This window comes from Neodiprion fabricii, chromosome 6 (genome assembly GCF_021155785.1).
Source record: "Neodiprion fabricii isolate iyNeoFabr1 chromosome 6, iyNeoFabr1.1, whole genome shotgun sequence".
NCBI lineage: Eukaryota > Metazoa > Arthropoda > Insecta > Hymenoptera > Diprionidae > Neodiprion > Neodiprion fabricii.
The window spans coordinates 3,437,850-3,461,223 of record NC_060244.1 but is presented as its reverse complement, the minus strand read 5'-3'; the positions used below and the strand labels follow the sequence as shown (position 1 = coordinate 3,461,223).

At 37.3% G+C, this 23,374-nt stretch overlaps 4 protein-coding genes across 7 annotated transcripts; 1 reads left to right on the top strand and 3 right to left on the bottom strand.

Annotated features, from left to right (window-relative positions):
- Positions 1-4,899: 4,899 nt before the first annotated feature.
- LOC124185780 (muscle-specific protein 20) lies at positions 4,900-7,233 on the bottom strand. The gene is made up of 4 exons (XM_046576889.1): positions 7,075-7,233; positions 6,629-6,840; positions 6,401-6,521; positions 4,900-5,403 (listed from the first exon to the last, which is right to left on the bottom strand). Exons 1-4 carry the CDS (start codon positions 7,102-7,104, stop codon positions 5,212-5,214), a joined length of 555 nt encoding a protein of 184 aa, XP_046432845.1. The 5' UTR covers positions 7,105-7,233; the 3' UTR covers positions 4,900-5,211.
- A 3,502-nt stretch (positions 7,234-10,735) lies between these two features.
- On the bottom strand, positions 10,736-12,038 carry LOC124185779 (60S ribosomal protein L31). Its single transcript, XM_046576888.1, has 3 exons — positions 11,905-12,038; positions 11,475-11,705; positions 10,736-10,920 (listed from the first exon to the last, which is right to left on the bottom strand). The coding sequence occupies exons 2-3, from the start codon at positions 11,696-11,698 to the stop codon at positions 10,770-10,772; spliced, it is 375 nt and encodes a 124-aa protein (XP_046432844.1). The 5' UTR covers positions 11,699-11,705; positions 11,905-12,038; the 3' UTR covers positions 10,736-10,769.
- A 226-nt stretch (positions 12,039-12,264) lies between these two features.
- On the top strand, positions 12,265-20,866 carry LOC124185777 (THO complex subunit 2). 4 transcript variants are annotated; one of them, XR_006871471.1, is made up of 29 exons: positions 12,265-12,422; positions 12,580-12,623; positions 12,955-13,046; positions 13,211-13,324; positions 13,407-13,522; positions 13,659-13,789; positions 13,952-14,331; positions 14,426-14,604; positions 15,028-15,620; positions 15,739-15,973; positions 16,101-16,218; positions 16,307-16,469; positions 16,553-16,734; positions 16,803-17,087; positions 17,171-17,283; positions 17,380-17,575; positions 17,655-17,783; positions 17,865-17,993; positions 18,111-18,368; positions 18,500-18,651; positions 18,736-18,865; positions 18,995-19,100; positions 19,222-19,256; positions 19,346-19,468; positions 19,550-19,610; positions 19,918-19,979; positions 20,268-20,344; positions 20,420-20,484; positions 20,726-20,866. XR_006871471.1 is itself a non-coding variant. In XM_046576884.1 (28 exons), exons 1-28 carry the CDS (start codon positions 12,358-12,360, stop codon positions 20,754-20,756), a joined length of 4,287 nt encoding a protein of 1,428 aa, XP_046432840.1. In that variant the 5' UTR covers positions 12,265-12,357; the 3' UTR covers positions 20,757-20,866. The 4 variants fall into 4 exon arrangements, 3 of the variants coding, with proteins under 3 accessions (XP_046432840.1, XP_046432841.1, XP_046432842.1); XM_046576884.1 differs by lacking the exon at positions 20,268-20,344; XM_046576885.1 differs by lacking the exon at positions 20,268-20,344 and having other exon boundaries at positions 20,707-20,866.
- A 260-nt stretch (positions 20,867-21,126) lies between these two features.
- On the bottom strand, positions 21,127-23,107 carry LOC124185778. Its single transcript, XM_046576887.1, has 4 exons — positions 22,817-23,107; positions 22,021-22,687; positions 21,685-21,815; positions 21,127-21,606 (listed from the first exon to the last, which is right to left on the bottom strand). The coding sequence occupies exons 1-4, from the start codon at positions 22,849-22,851 to the stop codon at positions 21,147-21,149; spliced, it is 1,293 nt and encodes a 430-aa protein (XP_046432843.1). The 5' UTR covers positions 22,852-23,107; the 3' UTR covers positions 21,127-21,146.
- Between the last annotated feature and the right edge of the window lie 267 nt (positions 23,108-23,374).

The window sequence follows — 23,374 nt, the reverse complement described above, 5'->3', positions numbered from 1 at the left end:
GGGCCATCATTTTCTATATCTATACTCCATGCCCCGAGCCTTACGCTGCAGAAAACGAGGAAAGATGCGAGGAAGGGAAAAAAGTTTACGAGCCTTAACGACGGGTGGAGGAATCGGCTTGAGTCGGCACCCAAACTTGTGGGTTTAAAAAAACCACACGTGTACAAGAGATTTCCTCTGCAGTTATGCGTTAGCTTTATCAAAGCTGTAAATTGGACATTTTTAAATCCCCCATTCGTCGGACGGTCAAAGTCGTACCGATGCAACTGACGAGATTTCAATGAGCTTCGGATGCGGTGGAACGAAGACTAGCTGCGCGACTCGATGTAAGTCAGGGAGGAAATTTCATTAATGGTAAAATTAACCAGCCGCATAAATCCTCAAGACCAATTTTGAAATAATTTCAAACCCCGATCTCCGTCTAGGAGAGAATTTATTGCGGAGCTATTGATCATATGGCGACCATCAAACATCATTTACCTACCTATCCGCATACCGCAACGACGATGTGCAATTATTAAAAGCTAGGCACGTGGCCAATTTTTTCTGCCTAACCTCGCTAATGGCTAACAACCTTCAAGGTGAGAGGCGCAAATATCTCAGTGACTCTGTGGCGGAATTGCGAAGTTGAGGAATCGCGAATATAATACCGGGGAAAATAAGCGAGGCGTGCGAAAAAGAGAAACGAAATATCGACGAATTTTGCGTCTACGGATCAAAGGGGTCGGATTGATCCGCGAAACGAGATCCTGTACCTTTGATTCTACGCTTACAAAAATTACCTGCGTAAAATATTAAGTATATAGCGTAGCAGCATTATGCTACATAAGAGGCATAACACATTCCGGTAATAGCGCGCGGTAGCTGAAGATGCAGATGGTGTGGAGTCGAAAATAAATTTGGTGGATTTTGGCAATATCTCAGTAAAGCACACTCGGTACGCATATACATAAACGCGTGTATCTTCGGTCAATGAGTCACTCGCAGGAAAGAATATCGCCGGACAGATGGGCTCTGTTATATTTGCGCTATAAACAACATTTTTCTCCCCAGCTCCTGTCTCTTACCTTTTCGTCAGCCCTTTGCTCTTTGAATTCTGCTAATTGATATGCGCCAATTATCGCAGCTGTTGCTTCAACGTTCGTTTTTCCGATCGAGATAACAAACGGTATTCCATAGTCATACGTCTCGTGAAAATGAGGAAGCGCAATTTTCCTTGCGATACGATTCGGGTGAGTTTCTGAAAACGAACTCTGTGAAAATCGGTGATACAATTGTTTTTCTTTTTTTTTTCTCTCTCTCTTCTCCAAGGCAAAAATGTTGAAGAATTATGTAACCCCTTGGAATTCAGCATTGGTAGAATGTATATAGAATAAACAACGCGATCTTGAGTTATGAAAATAAATAGAAATCACGTAAGTTTGATTTGGTTAATAAATGAGCGACGTGTATATGAATGTAACGTGTACCGTACGTAGGTATGCATACGGAATCGTTAGACGCACGTCCGTGTAACGAAATTAAAAAGATTTGCTAAAATTAGCAAAGATCGTCGACCTCGGGCATACACACGTATACAACGTATACGTACATGCTGCATCCATGCGTCCGGCTGCACTTTATTTGTTTTGCCCCTTCGCGTATTTCGATTGGTTGGTTTTTCTCCCACCATTAAACGTATATATTCTCTTCCCTCTCCTTGACAGGCCGATACGCCCGCGCCTGTGCCGCGTTGTCAAGAGAGAGAGAAAGAGAGAGAGCGAGAGAGAGAGGAAGGAACCCCATTGTTTCTAGCTGCAGGAAAGCTCGACACTCGCCGAGTCTCGCTCGCAGGGACAGCCGAGCTTTTCGAATACCTGCAGCATTTAATCGACGACAGTCTTCAACGGCGACAGAAAAAGCACAAGAATTGATCCTACGGACTGCGGTACATGAGGAATAAACGCATAATGCACGATTGAATTAAGGGGTAATCGGGAGGGGGAAGTCGAGGATCGAGCCAAGTGTTACGCGGTATAAAAGCATCGCGGAACGTTCGGTGAAACAATGCCACGAGGCCGATCTTACTCGGCTTGCAATGATCCCGTCCGACCGAGACGCTCGTTTAGCTGTTATCACTTGCCGTGGCCGAGTCTGGCTGCTGCCGCGTTTTCCACTTCGTTTGACAAGCCTACACCTATATTAGCGAATTACACTTCGTTTGATTCCACCGATGTACCTGCGTACGTGTAATCGCTGATATACGTATAACGCGAGCGAATTAATTTACGGAATAACAATATCGAAGTGGAATAAATTTCCTGTTAAACAAATAAAGACGGGAAAAATTGCCGCGCAATTTGCGCACGAGCATGAATTATGTATAACGTCATTTACGTATACGACAACACCCCACATTCGTGGGACACGGTATTCTTCCATTCGAACTTAATTAATGATCCTATCGTGCCAAATTATAAACTTTACGCGTGGGTAACAGTCAAAAATACGAGGAACAAGGTCTTTTTTATATTTTTTTTCTGTTCCGTGAATTTCCGTAGTATCAACTCTTGAAATAATCTTCTAAAAAATGTTCCATTTTCTAAGCTCGGGCACACGAGAAACCAAGAAAAAAGTTAACACATCGATATCCTGTTGATACATGCTATTTATTGCGGATACTCGACGTTCGGTAACGATTGCGACATAAATTCTGCTGGGGTCAAGTATGATTACTGACCCGTGGGGGTTCTATTGTACGTTTTGCAATACTGATTGCAGATACGAGAAATTTTTTCTTTCAGTTTTTTAGACTAAAATCTAATGTAGTATTTCAGGATTTATTGAAACCCTCGTATACCATATACATTATACGTACGCAGTTCGTAATCGCTTCGTACGAAAGTTCACGAAGCGTAAAGTCCGTGGTTCAACAAATATTCATCAGCTGTTGTCGACATATCAGTTTCACACTTCGAAATCATTCTTCGGTAATAATCATGCTAGTAAAAATTGCAATAAAACATCTCGTTCAATGTCATCTCCGATTTTTTTCGTTCGTATACCTAATTTTATGTACTTGAAAACAGCTCGACGGCTTTTTAAATCAGATGAATTACGTCTCGATTTTTTGGAACACTCCCGAGTTGCACTGAGCCAGCTGATGTATGCGACTCGATTATACATTCATGGACGATGCGCTAACGGACGCTTTGGTAGATGATTTATTTCTGCGTGTATTTTCGAAAGCAAGGACATTTTTCAACGCGATTTATAGAGCGAGAGAATCGCTCGTTCAATCACGTTTCAAATTATTTCTTTAACCGCGGATAAAATTTTGAAACCTCCCCGAATATCCGAGCTGCAGATTTATTTGGTATATAATGTTTAAATAACTGTGTCTACGCCACTCGAGTTTCCGGTCCGGGTGGTTATTTTTGTGAAATGTGGAATCCCAGTCCCCCGGACTGATTTTGGGAAAGAAGATTGTACAATCACGTCAATCAGTTGTCGAATAACTGCGGCCACGCAACTATTGAATACGTATCGAGATCGATAGTCGCAAGATATCGGTGCCGATATAAGGTGATGTAATTTCATCTGTCTTCATAATTATTTCGTTACAACATTATTCGGTAATTCCGTGTATCCCCCTATAAATATTTGGCAAGGGGAACTATTTATAAAATCCAAAATAAAACTGATTCACTGGGTAACTATACGGGTAATAAATAACCAGCCTACACGTATATCCGTGGGTGTATATTTTATCCCGCAGAGCTTATTATACAATCCGCATCACATCCGTCCGTGTAATCCTGCAGCGCAAGCTGGGGGGGAAAAACCCGAAATTACGCAACAGCGGGAGAAAAAGAAAATTCGACTCTACCGAGCAACTGAGCATTGATAAAGCGAATAAAATTGACCGAGAAAGAAAATGTGGTACAACATGCAAAGCCAAGAGCGTAACTCGCTGTGAAATCCGATAAGCCATCGAAGATGAAATCAAATATTCGTGTAACTATATTTACAACCAGACCTTGAATCACGGGCATTTGAAAATATATGTAAAACTAGTCGCTGACGGAGGTCCTGCATCACTCTTAAGAATTTTGGATAGGTAAAGGAAGACGATTGAAATACATTGAATATTCAAGGCTGCCAAGCTGATTATCAACGCTTTTCAAAGTCAATCATCATTCCCTACTATACCGAGGGGCGGCTACAATTTTGTAATAAATATTTATATAACATCGAGGATAAATACAACACCTGTATAACGATTATGCCGTTTCATCCCTTAACCAATACAGAAGTATGAACAGTTGTAACACTTATTTATAAACGGTGTGAAAAGTTTTCGCGGTGGCAAAAGGGGGGGTTGGCTGCGGTTGTGTTATACCCAAACCGTTTGAAAGTCTCACGTTCGCACAGATATTATTGGAGTCTGACGAAACTCGCGTCGATGAATGTATTTCCATCCAACGCATACCTAGACGTACGTAAAATCCATGCGCACCTACCTTATATGTACGTATTTGGGAATATTGTGCGTTGAATTTCGCGCTTTGTTAACGCGAAAATTACACTCGCCTATCAAATTTCACGAATGACAGTCACTCTGGCGTGCGCGCCTTGGATTTAATTCAATAATACGACACGCGCAGTAATTAGATTATTCGGTTCTGTCTCGATGTAAAATGATAATCATTGAACTGCGAACGTTCTCCGACCGATCCTATGAATTATTACACCTCTTCAAACTAGTTTTGACTTTCGACAGACGGTAATAATCTGATATTTATAACGATCATTCAAACATCATTGAAATTTCGCTGGATTAATCTACACAAGCATATGCACGCAAAGAGGAACAAATTGCGGTTGACTGGCTGTAGAAAATAACAAAGGGTGAGTAAATACGAACGAAAGTTTGGCTGATTTTATTAATAATTTAACTGTCTAGCTTGAGGACAATTAACATTGTGGAAAACTTTCGAATAATGTAAATAATACCGTTATATTATTTTTCAGTTACAAAAATTAAAATAAATAAATATATAATATATATATATATATACATACAAAATATAAATTTATGTTTGTGCGGAGTGGGAGAAGGCATCTCTGCAGATATATGACTGTCGTTATCGTTATCGTTGTTGTTGTTGTTGTTGTTGTTGTTGTTGATGGTTGATTGATTTTTCACGTACGCTTATTACGATCGACTGTTTACTTTCCCAGGAGGATTTTGCGGGTTGCTCCAAGGCTCTGTCCAGCCTGGGTAGCTCCCTTGTTGGAACCAGCCTGAAGACCGATGACTCCTTGTCCTGCACGAAGGGTCTCCTCGGAGAAGTCACGCTTGCATTCTTCGGAGGGCTTGGGTCCTAGGTAAGGTCCCTTCCATTCCTCGTGTCTGTACGTCTGCGTAGAAAAACAAAAAAAAAAAAAAAATTAAAAACATAATCACAAGTATCAAGTTTACGTAGAGTAATCGAAAGAAGGGAACGAATTAAGCGCGTAACGCTGCCCGATGTTTATCGCATATCGCATAAATTTTTCACCTATAAAAAGCTCAGCCTCCGAATAATTTATCGTTTCGTTCGTGTGAAGTTGTAAAATCTTTTTCCGCCGGTTCGTTCGGCAGGAATCTTTATCGGTCGTAATAGTTTTAAGAAGGCTTGGAACGATTGTTAAGGATATCAGAAAATTATCGCGCATCTAAAGGATTCAGTCGTCACTTGTCATACTAATGTAAAAAATAACGTCACTGTTAGGTTTTTTATTTTGACGTTCGTTCTACTCGAATGGTATATAATGAGACGTCGTATCGGCTAATTTTGTTTTTGAAAATAATTTTTCACAGATTACGGGAAAAAATGTGATAAATTTTTTTCAAATTCTGTTCAAACTGTTTACACGCGATTCCGACTATTTATATGTTGTTGGAGAATAATACGATAATGATTACTTGATTTGTCTTACGGTACATCAAATAGTGCAATCACATTTGGTACTTTTGAATTTTCACGGTAAATATATTGCCTCTCGCAAGTTTTACTATAGTCGACGATTTTCGCGCGTGTATATACAAGTCTTTTATGCAAATAAAAAAAGTTACGTACAACGTAAACTAAATGTTACATAACGTCTAGTTTATGTTGCGAATTAAGAGCAGCCCGACGAAAGTGGGGCGTGAAGGCTTCGCGCGCTGCCTGGACCAGAATGGAATAGCACAAGATATTTTTGGTGATTTGTAAAATGGCCGATGCGCGGAAAGAGAAAACTATAAGGTAGGCATGACGATTGGAGGGCGGGATTCGCGATTCCAGGAATTAACAATTTTTCGTAATTTTCGTTGAAAACATTTCAGTCAACCGGACAGTCAATCGATGTAGCGAATAATGAATAGTTAACGCACCTGTCGACCAAGAGCGAAGAGAGTTGTGGTCACTTGGGAGATGTCCTTCTTCTCCCAAAGATCGACTGTCTGGAAAACGTCGACGTCTGCCACTCCGTATTCCTTCAAAGCTTTCTGGAACCTGAAAGCAGGACGAATCAATCAACAATCCTGGAATAATTTTCAAACGAGCTTAGAATAATTATTTACGCTCGATATCCGATACGATATTTGTATAATTGTACTCACACGTTGATGTTCTCCATCATTTTGAATTGTCCACCGGTGCTGTTGATCTTGGGGATGGAACCAGGCTTCAGCTTGTTCATCAGCTGACAAAGGACTTGTCCGTCACGGAGAACATCTTCGTAGGCCTCGTTGGCGAAGAGTTTCTTTCCAAGGATGGACTCGATCCATTCCTTGGCCTCTTTCTCCTGTTCGGGGTCGCGTTTTCCTGCGAGCTGTCAACGACGAAAAGTGTAAGAATACAAGCATAAAATTTTGGTAAAATTGCGTCACGGTAGGTACGTATAATCAGAGTTGTCCGATTGAAAGAAAAGCTTCGGTTCCATCGGAGTGAGAAGAGAATTAAATTTAAAAATGAACGAACTCCTTTCAATCGGAACGATACTCTTTATTTCCGGTGAATGTAGACGAAGAGATTTTTCTCCGATGATATCTCGTTATGCGTATACCTTGGCACGGACTTGACGTTCTAGAGCCATCTTGACTTGCTTTCTGCAGAGGACTGAAGTGTCGAGGACGTTCGCCAACCGTTCTTATACCCCATCGCAACGCAGCGCAACGCAACGAATCCTGCCCACGCTTTCGTCTCTCCAACTCCGCGTAAGCTCACTGTTTCCACAATTTTCGATTCTAATATTAGCACATTATTCATTTGGGTATAACAACTCGTTGATGATTTGCTAAATACCGCCGCCATCTCTGCATATAGTAAATATAGATCGTATCCAGCTGGCGTTATGCGTTGGCGATGTACAACTTACGCGCGAATCTGAGTATAAATGGAAGAAAATAAAGAAAATTTTATCGCAAACCCGACATGCTCCAAATTACAGTCCCGCTTCTTTAAATAGGTATGCAGCGATACGGGGCGGATTGTTTGTTTAGTTGTTTTTGTTGTCGTTATTATCGTTAAACTCATTGCGCTACGCGCACACCGTAAAGGGTGGCAAGTGTAATGCAGTTTTAAAAATTGTGACAGCAGCTGCGGTGTAAATCCGTGAAACTGGGGTAACACCTTTTGTTTACGCGAGACGGGAAAACTAATCGACGTTTAGGAGTTCATGCCAATGTGCATACGTAATGTGCACAATTATGCAACGCCCCGTTTAGTTTAATTATACGAGAAATATTTACTTCTGGAATAACTCGGCAGTTGACTCAGGTTTAAATATACCCCGCATCTGCGGGGCCCCGATTATAATTATAGGTATATACCAGTCGCTACAATATTCCCCAAGATACCGAAAGATTTTATGACATTTTTACGATTTCAATCCCGATCGCCGAAGTCTTCGGAGTAGCAGGAATTTTCAACATTCACAGCCTAGCTGTAGCGCTATCAATTGTTTCCTACGAAACGTTGCTTCTCTTCTTAAGAATAAATGTAATTATAGAAGGAAGAACGCGATATAACGATTTAACGGAAAACTAAAAATTCGATGCTTATTCTACGACGTGTGAAACATGGGCGAAGAATGTCGTACGTCGAGTACGAAGAATAACAGTATACACGAATAGTGGTTGGTTAATGTTGGTGAGTAGAACCAGCGAGGTGTCAAAAAATAGAAAAATGTCATAATCCATGCCCTAGCTCAAACCTAGATACGAAATGGGCCAGGGGAATTTATCAACTATACAAAGTGTGACCTTGTACTAATTTATACTCGAATTTATATCACATTTTTTCTTCCCAGCACAGAATTCAGTCATTTCTCAAAGGTCTCGAAGGACGGTCCTTTCTGCATACCCTGGTGCACAAATACTTTTAGACTATACAAACACTGAGAAGTCATAATTATGACCAGGAACCGCACTTCTATCCCCTATAGTCAAGGTTTTATTTATTTCTATTAATACAATAAATGTGACAGTTGTTGGAATTAATTCTTCTATTGCAATATTATACCTCAAAGTGATTTCCACACAAAGATGTACAGGGACCTATCTATATTCCGTTTACGAAATACTAGCGTTCAGTTTCAACACTTAAAAATCATCCAACAGTCTCCTACTTTGTAATTGTTTGCTGAGATTTATACGCATGCAAGTTGTAGTTCTTATGACTTGCTGTCGCGCTGCCAAGGCAAGTTTAAACTCGAATAAATGAATTTATGGTGTGTGTATGCCGTGACGTATGCTGCAGTTTCAAGAATATAATAGTCATCGATACACCACTAAAATTTTCTCTCAATTTGTCGTCATGGTCCGTAAAAAAATTACCTGAAACAAATCCATACCAGGAACTGTTTTTCAAAATTTTCTGCAAACCGCATTAGATTTTCTATTTTTAGTAGAAACTCTGTGAGAGGTTTGTATTTGTTTTTCAACAACGTTATCAGGTATGTGTAAAAATAAAATAGATCAGCAGAGAAAACACGTGTAAAAAATACAGCTGTCTTTCTCTACGGTGACAAATTTACCCAATCAATTTTTGGAACTAGTAGAATTGAGGATGATCGAAAGCCGCAAACCGATTTCTAATTTTGAAATATTCGACGACATATACGGTAAGCATAAGAAATTTGCAATGTGTATAAAAAAAGAAACTGTTTCCTACGAATTCGAACAATTTATTTATTTTCACATTCGCAACATATCCAGATAAACAAAATAACATCGGAGTTTTGCGATAGCCATATTCGTAGTCGTCGGTAAACTTGTAATAACGTAGAGAATTCGGCGGTCGAAATCAGAGGCAAGGTTGGTGAGCATCGGTTGAGTGGGTCGAGGGATATTTTTTACTTTCTTGGTCGCCGCCACGACGTTAGTAGGCGTTCGTCGCTTCCACGAGCTGCAAAATTCTGCAGATTGATTGGAGGCTATAAAAATCACAGGAGGCCGCATGCGCTTTTTCCCCCCGTTCAATCTTTACCTAAGAAGGCGCGAAACATATCTCATTGCGAATAATTTCCAGCGTCCTCGCCGAGCGATACGTTTTAAATTATACGTCAGATTTACCAGCGGGTACGTTTTTACGCAATATATTTGAAAGAATTTTCTTATTCTCGTTTCACATAACGTTTGTATAGGTAATACATTTTCGTTTTTCCTAATTATGTTTTCTAGACGTACCTAAGCACATGTCGCGAGTTTGGTGACGTCAGGGGTGCGGAAATTTCCTTTACAAAACTTTGCACGTCGCGTATTATGCCTAGGTATCTTAAAATAGGAGATATCGGTAGACTATTTTCTCACTTTTCAACAGAATTCAAACGTCGGCGAGAACAGAGTTGAACTCAAGCCTTAGATTAAATATCGGTGTTGATTTGGCTGAAAGTAGTGAAAATTGGGGATTGGTTATCAACGATAATCAACCGATTTTTTCCCCGATAATCCATACAGTCTGAACAATGCATTTACCATGTTAAAATTTCCTTTCATCATCTATCTATTACCCCGTAACATTTCAACTAACAGACTAGTTACAAATCATAATCAGACTTGAAACGTCGCTGGCAGAATATCCAACGTAATAGCGCTACTTTATTAACAGATCACTATCAAACGACGTGCGTAAAATCAGTATCAGAGCCATATTCGGATTAAAAATCAATCTTTCTTTCGCGGACCCGGTACATTAAATTTAAGAACTAATCTGACGTGTTACAACTGAATAATAAATAATCACTCATTGTTAATATTTTCATAAGTTTGCGTTGTTACTCTTATTTTAGAATACAAATCACAATCTAATATTATTTGGAATTGTATTTCGCAACCATTGCGACAGGCTTCTATGGTCGGGTAATGAAAATTTCGACAGTGATTTCATGCCATCCTAATCTTACCCAAATAATCGATATTTCGAATTATAGTAACATAGGTGAACTTTTCTCAGGTTGACGGGAGAAGCGACCACTCTGGTTAATAATTTCAAAGTTGTTGATTCTCTAATTGATCGATCGAAATGTAGTTCTAATTTTTAGTAGTTTGTCAATACGATTTGAAAACCGCCTTGAGTAATTAATAACTTGGCTCGATTGTGATTGCTAAAGAGTGTGTCATTTAAAAATTAGAATAATCAATGATGATCCAGAACCCTTTGAATGAAAAAGATGGGATCATAGCGTCAAGGATAGGGCAATGATATGTGAACAAAAACTGTGGTGATATTAGCCAAAATTATTTATTGCTCAAGAATAAATTATTCTTGACTAGCATCCACATTTTCTGTCTGGAGTCCCTTGAAGGTGGCAACAGGGATGTATGTAACTAGTGTGTACAATTTGTTTGCAGAGTCTTCGTCGTCGTTCCTTCTCCTGCTAAGGCGGACGCGAACACGGAAGGGGACATTTCTGAAAGCAAGAATGAAAAATGTTTAATACAATTTGAGTACAGGTATTACAACAGTATTTATTTCAATTTTACAATGTCAACGAGTCCACCAACTAGACTGTGAAGTAATTGTAATTGTATTTAAATGGGATGTGAAAGACTGCCATCTAAAATCAACTAGGACACAACTGCCGTTTGTAAATCAATTAGGAAGAGTCTCCATAAATTATTGAAACGGTCAATAAACACGAGGCTAGCTAAGCGTATTAACTTCCGTCCGAAAAGGGAACTTTTGAGCCGAAAAGACTCCTCATCCTGTCAAGTGATTAGACTAAATAACAAAACTTATCCACATCTGCTATCATATATCTCACATATTGTAACCTTATTGATTACTTGTAACAGCCAGAGGAGCATAATGTGATGCTCACTGGGTTAGAAGTGGTGGACATACAGTTACACAGTAGGGTTAACTTATCGCTACGTTTGACATGCTACGTTTTGCGAAATCTATTTATTGGGTAAAGCGTGAACTGGAGTTTAACTGACAACTGTGTTTATTCAGTCAGCATACCTGATTCCCTTGGACCACAGCTGCTTGTTAAGACGTGTGTCGATCCTAACGTCAGGTGTGCCCATTTGTTTTTCGGCGAACTTCCTTATTTCCTTGATAGCTCGAGGTGCCCGTTTCTTGAATCCGACGCCATGCAATCGTTTGTGGAGATTGACCGTATATTCACGTGTCACGACCTCGTTCATCGCGCTTTTTCCTTTCTTTTCGCCCGTGGATTTCGCCATCTTATACCTAACCATGTAAACAACGAAAAAGTGGTTAACCTCGTGTGCTGTAGAAAGATCGCAGAATAATCTAATTTTCAAGCTACAATATTACTGAATATATATTTGTTGGGGTATTAAGAAGCACTTGGCACTGCCGGCATTAATTATTATTTAACACAATTGCCGATGTTTTCAGATTTTATTTTCTACAAATTTATCATTACCTCTCCGATAAAATGGAAGTACTCAAAAGAGCCACTAGCCGGTTGTGTTCCGAAAACAATCAAGGATTTCCACTCAGAAGGGCATATTCCGTCACCAGGAGCCGGAGAAACTGGACAAATATTATATTTGTGTCCTTTGGGAAATTTTATAAATAATTTGTTATACAATGAATCCAATCTTCAATGATTAATAAAATAACAACCAAACACTGCGACACGAACAATAAAGAATATACTAAAAGTTATAGCGTAATGGGGTGAAAACTGCAAGAACTTTAGCTTCTTCCCTAGTAAGCATCTAGGGATTTTGTTTCTCGAAGAATGGTATAAGATGCCCTGGTCTGATTTTCAACCAGTTTATGAACGCGCACGCGAGCCTGTAAAATGGTCTCCGTTAACCTGCGATGTTGATAGTAATGTTTGTAAGCTAAAATTTGTATAATTAATATTAAAATGGCTGGTAAAATATGGAATTCCGAGTTATGGAAATCATGGGATAAGCATGGAAAAAATGATTTGTAAGTGATTATCAAAATTGCGCCGCGCTCGCATTTGATTAATATTGAATTGATACCTACCTGCCTTCTCTGTGAAATGATGGTTGCAACCACCCAACTTATCTCTCCTGTTTCTCGCTCTTCTCAAGAGTTAATGTCAATTACCAACTGTTTGCAGCCTCAAGTTAATCAAGCAAAAATATAAGGAAGGGAACACAACAGGTATTAATGTATTTCAATATCCCATTTACAGCTGATCTCTACCACCTCACTTTGTCTTTGCGAATATCTTTTTAGCTTTACTTTGCTTTACTACCTCCAAACAAACTTATTCTTTAGCAGAGAACTTTTTTTGAATTTTGTTTTCAATTAACTGTCACATCATTTTGTAAATGTTTGAAGTTTTCAATTTGTACCGTGTGCAGCTGGCGGGTGTACTAAGTGCATGCTGATATGATAGATTCAGTCGCTAGACAAAGTCAGATTGTGCGCTTACTTTTTCTGCATAATAAATTAAAATCAACCATTGTTTTTATGCTTTCAATAATTTCAGAATGGAGAAAGGGTTTATACCAATTGATATCAAATGGAATCCGAGGAAACGTAAAAAAGGATAGTGTAGTGTCGACACTTGGTGAACTTATGGTAAGGCAAATCAATCGTTTGCCCTTATAGCTCACATATCTCGAAACTATTGATGTTTTAATTCAAGTTTAAACACTTTATATTAAAAAGAAACTCATTACTGTGATCATTTAATGATTATGCAATTGTTCAAATCATTGTTAAATTACATATTTTTTTTACAGAATATTGATGGTGCGATTCCATCAGCTGTTGTAGACATATTTACATTAATCGATGCTGAAGCGCATAATGAGGATAGAAACAATTTGTATTACATTGTCAAAGAATCGGAAAAGGTAATACTTGATTGCAAGCAACAAAAACGAATGTAGGTCATTTCCTTAGTGTGGCATACTAATCAGTATTTCTCTTTTTCAGTTTCTCACAGATAGAATCTTGAAAGAGCGTCTGGAAATTGATACTCTTCAAGATGTTGGGACGTTGAAGAATCGCAATTTTCAAACTAAGTTCATCAAAGTTAAAACCAAACTCTAGTACGTATGATTTTTTGATAAGAACATCATCTGTTACATCTCACTAGATTTAGTATACATAAATTTTGTTTTACCTCAAATTCTTACCACCTATCAACTGCTTGCAGTAATCTGTAATATCAATTTATTATTTCAGCTACAAACAGCGAAAATTCAATTTGTTTCGCGAAGAGAGCGAAGGATATTCTAAACTGATTGTTGAATTAAATCAAGAATATCAAGAAAATGAAGTTGCATCTACCTTGGAGATTGTCAAGTCTCTCATTGGTATGATATAGGCACTGAGTATTTGACTACTATTAAGACATTGTTTCTTTTCCAAGATTTCGCAACGAAGAAAAAACTTGATAAACTTGAGATAAAACTTATTCGCTCCTACTACATGCCAAAGTGTCTGACGTTTAATTAATATATTGATATTAATTTCAGGTTACTTTAATCTTGACCCTAACAGAGTTCTTGATATTTTGCTGGAAACATTTGAAAATCGGCCAGATGACGACAGTTTATTTATTCCTCTCATTCGCTCTTACATGAGTGACCAGCAAGTACTTTGCGAAGTTCTAGGCTTTAAATATCGCTCTTCAACAGCAGCAACCCCATTTTCTTTACAGAAAGTTGCAGCATTGATGTTGCAACATCATGTAATCAAACTGGACGATATTTTACCCTGGCTTGTGCCAGACGACAAGGATATAATTAAGGATCATGAATTGGCAATGAAACAAGCTAAAGAATATGTTAGAAAGATGAGTGTCATATCCACTAAAGATAAGGAGGAAGTCCCTGAGGAAAAAGATGTCGTACAGGTTTGTATCATTTATCATACTAAATATCATATTGAACTTCTTTTGTATAATTTGGAGTTTAGGTACAGGTGTCCAATAATAATTTATTTGGCAGGATAAGTACGTTACCAATCAAAAGTTTGGACTCTGTCAAGCATTATTAGAAGTTGGTGCATGGGACATAGCACAGAATTTATTTAAACGACTACCAGATCATTGCTTTACTGATCAACGACCAATCGCACTTGCACTTTGCAGGATGATTCAGTCAATCATCGAACCAGCCTACAGAAAGTGAGTTCAAAGCTTACAGAATGAATCTTTTTCCCAAAACTAAAGTCAATCAACTTGTGCATTGGCACTAAGATATTATTTCAAGGGTGACCCAGGACTATTGCTCCATAGGCTACCAATGTATTTTTCATTAAAATCTGCGATTGAGACGTTTTTACTTCTAATAGAAAATTTGTGTTTTGCGAATTACAGCTATTTGAAATTGGCTAATCCGGTAGTATTTTATGGCTCCGAACAGAGCTGGTGGATCGTAATTTGATGATTGTACTCTTGGCAACTGTCCTGAGCCATCAGCTGTCACCGAATACTAAATAATAAATATATATAATAAATTCACGTCTAAAAAAATTCACGGCATATAATGTAACATACCATTGACAGTATAATTTTTATGCAGAATAACATTCAAGTATCGATTTCCAGATACTGCATCATATCACCAAAGTTACCTGGTAGAAAAGTGCCGCCAATGAAAAGCCCTCTAGCTCCACTGCCTTTTTATAAATTGGACGACATACACGATCGTTTACTGCCAATGCTGATGATACTTGGACCTAACTTACATCACGATGCAATTTTGATGTACAAAATTATGCGTCTGTGTCACGTTGCTATCAAGCAATGCGAATTGGACTCAAATAAGCAACCTATAAGCAAAGAAAACAATCTTTACTATGACGTGCTTACAATTTTGGATGTGGCACTACTGCCCTCTCTTTCGTTTATGGATTGCAACTGTTGCGTAGCTGAAGAGATTTGGAATATACTAAAATTTTACCCTTACCAAAGCCGGTACTGTCTTTACGCACGATGGAAAAATGATACACCTTTACAACATGCAGCGTTGCTTAGAAAAAGAGCAGATGCTCAAAAAAAGATTAAGTCAATAATGAAGCGCGTCAGTAAAGAGACCATAAAACCAGTAGGAAGATCTATTGGCAAGCTGACCCATTCTTCCCCTGGAGTTTTGTTTGATTATGTACTGATACAAATTCAATTGTACGACAACCTTATTGGTAGGTAACAGTAGATATTGTTTGCCAAACAATTCTGATCAAATTTTATTTTAGTAATAATATAATGTACAAAGATATTTCAACGTCTTAATTAATAAAACTATTGAATCCTCCTTAGGGCCTGTGGTGGATTCCCTTAAATATTTGACAAACATCTCGTACGACATACTTGGCTATTGCCTGGTAGAAGCTTTAGCTGGAGCTGACAGGGACAGATTTAAGCATGACGGAACAAGCATTTCTCTCTGGTTACAGTCACTTGCTTCTTTCTGTGGAGCTATCTTTAAAAAATACAACATTGAGCTTACTGGACTTCTACAATATGTGGCCAATCAACTTAAGGCACAGAAAAGGTAGACTTTCATTTTGTGCATTTAGCAATATGCTGGATTGGAATTATTTTATTTTAAACTACATATTTTCATATGGCAATGTCAGTTGAGTCATATATTAGACATATTTTTCTGTTCTTACTTGCAGCTTAGATTTGTTAATTGTAAAGGAAATTGTGCAGAAAATGGCTGGTATAGAAGCCGCTGAAGAAATGACTCGTGAACAATTGGATGCAATGGCAGGCGGGGATCTCCTCAAAAATGAAGTAATTACATGCATGATTTAACTTACCCTAGCAGCTTGGTAAAAGTGAAACTAGTTATAACTTTGGACTGTGATCACATTTTTTTCAGGCTGGATACTTCAGTCAAGTTCGAAATACGAAAAAATCATCACAGCGTTTGAAAGATGCTCTGTCAGAACATGACTTGGCCGTAGCTCTTTGTCTACTCATGGCCCAACAAAAACACTGTGTTGTATACAGAGAAACCGACAAGTCTCACCTCAAGCTTGTAGGTCCGTATTCAAACAATTACTCTTTGACACTTTTCAATGAAGTTTTATTAAAGTTAAAAATAAATCATTCATTTATGCAACAGGTAAATTATATGACCAGTGTCAAGATACACTCGTTCAATTTGGCACATTTCTTGGATCAACCATGACTGTGGACGAATATGTAGAACGGCTACCGTCGATACACTCCATGCTTCAAGATAATCACATACATTCTGATGTCGCATTTTTTCTTGCACGACCAATGTTTGCTCATGCCATTAATGTAAGTTCTGCCACAAGTCAAGTTTTTTTTGTAAATTATTTATCTAATTCAGAATTTGTGGCTTCCAGATAAAGTACGATTCACTTAGGAAAGCTGATCCTAATTATAAAAAAATGTCAAGCGCATTGAAACAGGCGAAGTACGCTGAAGCAGCACAAGCTGTTATGGCTCCTGTTGCTCTTTCTGTCAGACCATTACACCCACTTAAAGTATGGGAAGATATTTCACCACAATTTTTAGTGACTTTCTGGTCACTTACAATGTATGATTTGTATGTTCCTGTTGAGAGCTATGAAAGAGAAATAAACAAGCTCAAACAGCTTGCTTTGCAGGCTGCTGATTCCAAAGATATGGTTAGTTACTTCAAAGTTAGCACTACAGATTTCTATGCTAGTTAAATTTGATACTTATTTTTTTGACCAATCGATTTTACTAGAACATGAGCAAGGGCAAAAAGGAACAAGAACGTTATACGACTTTGACTGAAAAACTGCAGGATGAGAAGAAAAAACAAGAAGAACACGTTGGGAAAGTTTTTGCCTATTTAAGGTGAATAAGATTCTATCCTTAAGAATTTCAATTCGCAATACTTTCTCTGATATGATTAACTTCACTAACCTTTGTTAATACTGGCAATGCTTTCAGGCAAGAAAAAGACTCATGGTTTTTGTCGAGGAGTGCTAAATCCGCTAAAAATGAAACTATTACACAATTTCTACAGTTATGTTTGTTTCCTCGGTGCACATTTACAACTGTTGACGCTATGTACTGTGCCAAATTTGTACACACTATTCACTCTCTGAAAACTGCGAATTTCTCTACACTTCTCTGCTATGATAGAGTAAGTAATGCAGTAGCAATGTTCTATCACATTAGCAGTTGAATACTTTCAGATTTTGACGAAAAGCTTATGGTTCTAGCTCTTCTGTGATATCACTTACTCGGTAACATCATGTACAGAAAATGAAGCTAATCGATATGGTAGATTTTTATGCGCTATGTTGGAAACTGTGATGCGATGGCATTCCGAAGAAGCTCTTTTCGATAAGGTATAATAGAAAAATATTTCCTATTACATTATAAAACAGTTAACTTGGTTAATGTTTGGTTAAAATATATTATTCATTCAGGAATGTAGTAACTACCCTGGTTTTGTGACCAAATTTCGTGTCAGCAATCAGTTCTCAGAAGCAAATAACATGGTTGGATTTGAAAATTACAGACACGTCTGTCACAAGTGGCATTACAAAATAACAAAGGTATGGTTTCAATATTTCAGACTAAGCAAGGGTATGTTGGGTCATGGGTCTAATGTTCATGAGCACATAATCATGTTCCTGAGTTGTGCAGTGCTAATGCTAATTATTTGTTCTCAGGCTATCGTTGTTTGCCTCGATTCAAAAGATTACGTGCAAATAAGAAATTCCTTGATAATACTTATCAAAATACTACCACATTTTCCCGTTCTGGCAAAACTCTCGCAAATACTTGAAAGAAAAGTTGAAAAAGTACGTGAAGAGGAGCGTGGTCAGCGCCAAGACTTGCATGTATTAGCAACATCCTACAGTGGACAATTGAAGGCAAAAACACCAAGTATGATCCGTGAATCAGATTTTCATCACGTTGGCGACAAGGTCAGTATTGTTTCTGCTCACTTGTGTGTGAAGTTGAAGTAATTTTGGTTACATACGTTTTGAGACCTTGAAACTCCTGCAATCCCTATCAATATAGTGAGTTAATTATATGGTTATTGATATTTGTATAGGCTGGAAAAAACCTTGAATCGTCTAATGACGATAGTGTGGAAAAAGTTAGTAATGGAGTTGCAATCAAAGAAGTTAATAATGGAGATACTCGTACAGAAAAAGATGCACAGGAATTACGTGAAAAACGCAGCATATCAGGGCAAACCCATCAGTAAGAAACATATTTTAATTAGGTAATGGAATGATATTCTGAAAAATGTGATTTTAACTTACACGTTTCTATTACCTTGAACAGTGACAGTACTGAAAAACTCCGTAAAAAAGAAGAAAGTAAAGATCTGATAGAAGGAAGGGAGAAGTCAATTAAAAAAGAAGAACCAAAATCAGATGATACGACTGATAAAAAGGAACGAAAATATTACAAGGTAATGTGCAGAGTTCTACTTTGTAAATTTATATGAACTATATGCTGTGTTGTAATGAAGCGAATATCAGAGCTTGTTATTAGAATCTTTATAATCGTTGAATGCACTAATTTGAATATCATGTTTAAGGATGAACATTATTATGGTGGAGCTGTTGACAATTTGGATCGTGATCTTTCGAGTGTGTCTAATAGCAGCGGTAGTTCGGGTCCATCACAAGATGCACCTGAGAGAGGTACGTAAAATATATTACGTGTAAAAATATGGAATCTCCGAACCTACAAAAGTATCGTGGAACACGTATGTATATTATTCTGTCCGATTGTTTGATTATCCTGTTACTTTATTTGTTTTAGATACTAAACGAAGGAAAGTCGAAAATGTTCCCAAAGTACGTTAATTACTATCATTTACTCCTTAACAACCATTGACATCTTGTCATTATCTACAGTATCTTATTCTTTGATTTTGGTGGTGCAGAATAAACAAGAGAATAGGAGAACAGAAGTAGCTGCTGAAAAGAAGGAACGTTCTGGGAAAACAAAAGTGCGAACAGACGAAGAGAAAGAACTTCGCAGAGAAAGGAAACTTGGTCGTAAAAGGGTATGCTGCTATCTCTGTTACTAATAAAATTTAGTGGTATGTGTATAGGTTCATTTATAAAACATTTGTATCTAATTTCAGGATCGAACAGAAGAGTCTATTGTACCTGCAGAACAAAAACGAAGGAAAGATGACGAAAGAGGTAACTACATAATTCTTACAATACCAAGCACTTGACAGTTCATGCATCCTAGATTTAGAACTTTGTTCTGTCGTTTTAACAATTTCCCATTTGTACATCTTAGCTAAGTTTCGAAAGATTTATCTAATTGTAAGTTCAAACATTAAATTTGTTGATATATTTTTCTTTTATTTTTGTAAACAGTTCATTGAACTCATGTTACTTCAATGATTCATCATATTTATTGTTCATAGAAATTTTCAGGACGATTACGTATTTTAATCAGTAATGACCACACTATTTTGTATGAAATTAAACTCTGTTTCAGCAAAGGGAACTCATCAAAACGGTGATGTTCCAGAACACAGAGAAAAACATCATTATAATAAGGTCAGTCTATGGTTTGGATTAAGTAAGTATTCTGACTCTTGTTATTGGGCGGGGGGGTTTAGTAGTAGTAGTAGTGATTTTCCCTCATCTTTCGTCGTATGAGAATATATAAAGATTTCGGTTTACTGTAAATACCATTGTACCCCATTTTAACACTGTTATTTCAAGTTATTATTTCTGAATTTGTTTCAACTGTTACAAGGTGATGATTGGAATACAATTTTAATTTAATACTGTGACGTGTTAATTTGTGTTACTTTATCTAACATCAACTGCTTGGCCCCTCAGTTATTAAAGACGTCCGCATCAAGTATGTTGAAAAGACGAGTTGGAAGACAATAACAATGCCCACAAAGAATATATAGGTGATACTAACAAGTACACAAGTCATTTTCAATACATTTACCTACACCGAAAGCTCAGAACCAATATGATTTCAGGAAAAATCTCCATACACAAAGGAACGGGTTCACGAACGAGAAGGACGGGAAACACGCGACAAACAATATCCTTTTCTATCAGTATTAGTGAGTTGACAATAAAAAAGAGTAAAAAAATAAAAGTGGAATGAATAATAGAGCATAGTAATAAATCTGTTGCTGCTGAATCTGTTTATCGGAATAAAAATTATACCCGAAGACTAACGATAAGTTGGAGCACTGAAAGAAGACCGAAAAACACTCTTCGAAAATGAAACTACTGTACTATTCTTAACTGTATTCTATAATTCCTTAACTGATTATTACTAGGCGAAGTTCAGATCCAAAACGGAGGTGATGTAGATCAATGGAAGAAGTTTGACTTACATTTTATATCATATGTTTGAATGTTGTATGTAATTAAGATAGATTTCGGAAACAATAAAGAAGCATAGTGAATAATTTGTATATTACGCTTATATTCAATTTTATACAATAAACTAAATATTCCACACTTTACATATGCTTAATTTTGGTATTATTACTTATAGTTAAGTGAACATTATTCATCGCCTGCTTAGTTGTCTGTTATTATCTCGTTATATGCAATGTATTTGTTGAAAAAATATGTAATATTAGTTATAAGAATCGAATTATTAATACAAAAGGAAATACTCAGGTAGATTTACATACTCAGTGACAAAAAATTATGAATACTATATTACACATTTAATTATTCATTCATTTATTATGGAGAAATAGTTATACAGCTCTGAAAATATTGATCTGCTCTTAAACTTTCTGCTTCTAGTCGCCTAAGTCGCATTTTTGCATCTTGCAAGATATCTTCAGTCGAACTACTTTCGCTGTACCCATTATTTGCATTCATGTTTTTGCTATTGGAAGCCCTTGATAATAGAGCCTCCTCTAATTGTCTGGACAATGTAACAACGCGTAACGTTAATTCTTCTATCCTTGATTGTTGTTCTCTAATAAGATTAGTTAATTCTTGCTTTTCTTCATTAAGCAGTCGCACTTCTACATTTGAGGCGCTAACGGAAATATCTGTTTGCATACACTCGTCTTTTTTTATCGTACTGAACATCGCAGATTGAGCAGGAATTTCATTTCGAACTTTAATTAATTCTTCCTGCAGTTTTTTCACGTCTCCTTCAAATGTTCTGTAACTAACTCGTTCTTTTTGTAACCTAAAAAATTCGCAAGGGTTAATGATATTACAATCAATAATGTTTGTACTTACTAATGCAAATACTCGAGTGACAAACCTATCAGCTTCTTCAGAAAGTAGCCTTTCTTTTACTGATAACTCCAGTTCTCTGCTTGCCAGATTTTGTTCATTTTTCAACTTTTCTCGTGCCAGACGATTTTCTTTTGAATCCACAAGTTGCATAAGGTTCTAAAGTTGTTGAGTTATCAATTTACTTTTATGATGTAAGCAGTAATTAAGAGATCAATGCATGTGTAAGATCTAAACAAAATTTTACTCTGAACGAGCCAAATGGTAATATATAATTGACACAGTGTGATAAAATAAAATTACTATCAGATACAAAGAGTGACATTTCCATCGCATGTTTACATAAAAAATAAACTTAATGTACCTGTGCATGTTGAAGTTTTCCATTCAGTGAAGCTAATTGTCGTTCTATTGATAATGCCTGTTCCCTTAACTCGAATTCCTTGTTTTTTAACTGAGTACCAAAAAGTTCTTTCTGTTGGAACAATTTTTTCTTTGCATCCAACAGGGCAATTGTTTCAAAAGTCTCGGTTGGAACGATATGATCAGTTTGTGTTTGTTGGTTATTAGTATGTACTTTGTCCGTATCATTTTTATCAAACAATGTATTGGAAAAATATAGAATTAAAGATTTAAGAATGCAGAAAATCAGAGGCGAGTCACCATCAGCGTAATGAGACAAAATATTTTGTCCATTAGGTTTCTCAGGGCTTATTCCCAGAGTTTGAAGTGCGTGATGAACATAGTCGTTTGGCAGCTTATTTTTCTTGCAGTCTTCAGTGCTCTGAGTGTATGCTTCTGCTTGTTGATGTAGGTTAATTAGGAGCGGTGTTTCACTTGCAAAGACCGATAACGTGTAAAAGTAATTATACTTTAGTAAATATTCAGCAATTAACATGTCATAGACATATTGCTTTGCTGATCTGAAGTCTGTCTTTACTTCACGAGAAGATGCATTGTTTTTAAGAGCAATTACCAAGTTTTGTCTAAGATGTGTTCGTATACTTGATATGACTCCTGACTTTTCGAACCTAAAAAAAAGGATAAATGATTAACGGGTATAAGCTTAGCTGGTGAGCTTACTTGTCAGATGCTTAAATGAACTGAAAATATAGATTAGAGACCAAAATTCTTATAGTATAAGAGAAAATCTTCGGTACCACGAATGTACTTCTGAGTAATTACTGTTACTCATGATGAATGTAATTTGTGATTCCCATTCCCAAAATAACAAATATATCTTTGATGTTTATTGAACTTCTGAGTAAACGATCATTCACCCTATATTATACAGTAGTAAACGCCCTTCAGGTTGACACTCACGGCCGGAATCATCGATGTAATGTCGTCGACAAAGAGTTTGTTGTCAGTTATAATTTACTCGTATCTATGGATACCAAGGCCGTTGACCTCCTCGCCCTGATCTACAGTCAACGCCATGGACGGCGCGACGGTTGTCGCCGCTCGGCAAAACAAACCAGAGGATTCAGCGCCTCGTGTGACTGGAAGAAGATGGGTCAATTATCATTTGCTCCTAGAGAAAACCATAGCGTTGGCCGTCGTTTATTCTCAATTTTTGAAAGACTAAGTTTTGTTCTGTGAATGCGTTTGACGCACTCTTCTTAAACTGAGTGTAACTCTTGATCCGTTGATCGCAGCGTATTGGGACTGCGCCCAATCGATTTCTCTCGCTAAATTACATCCGATCAGTGCTACAA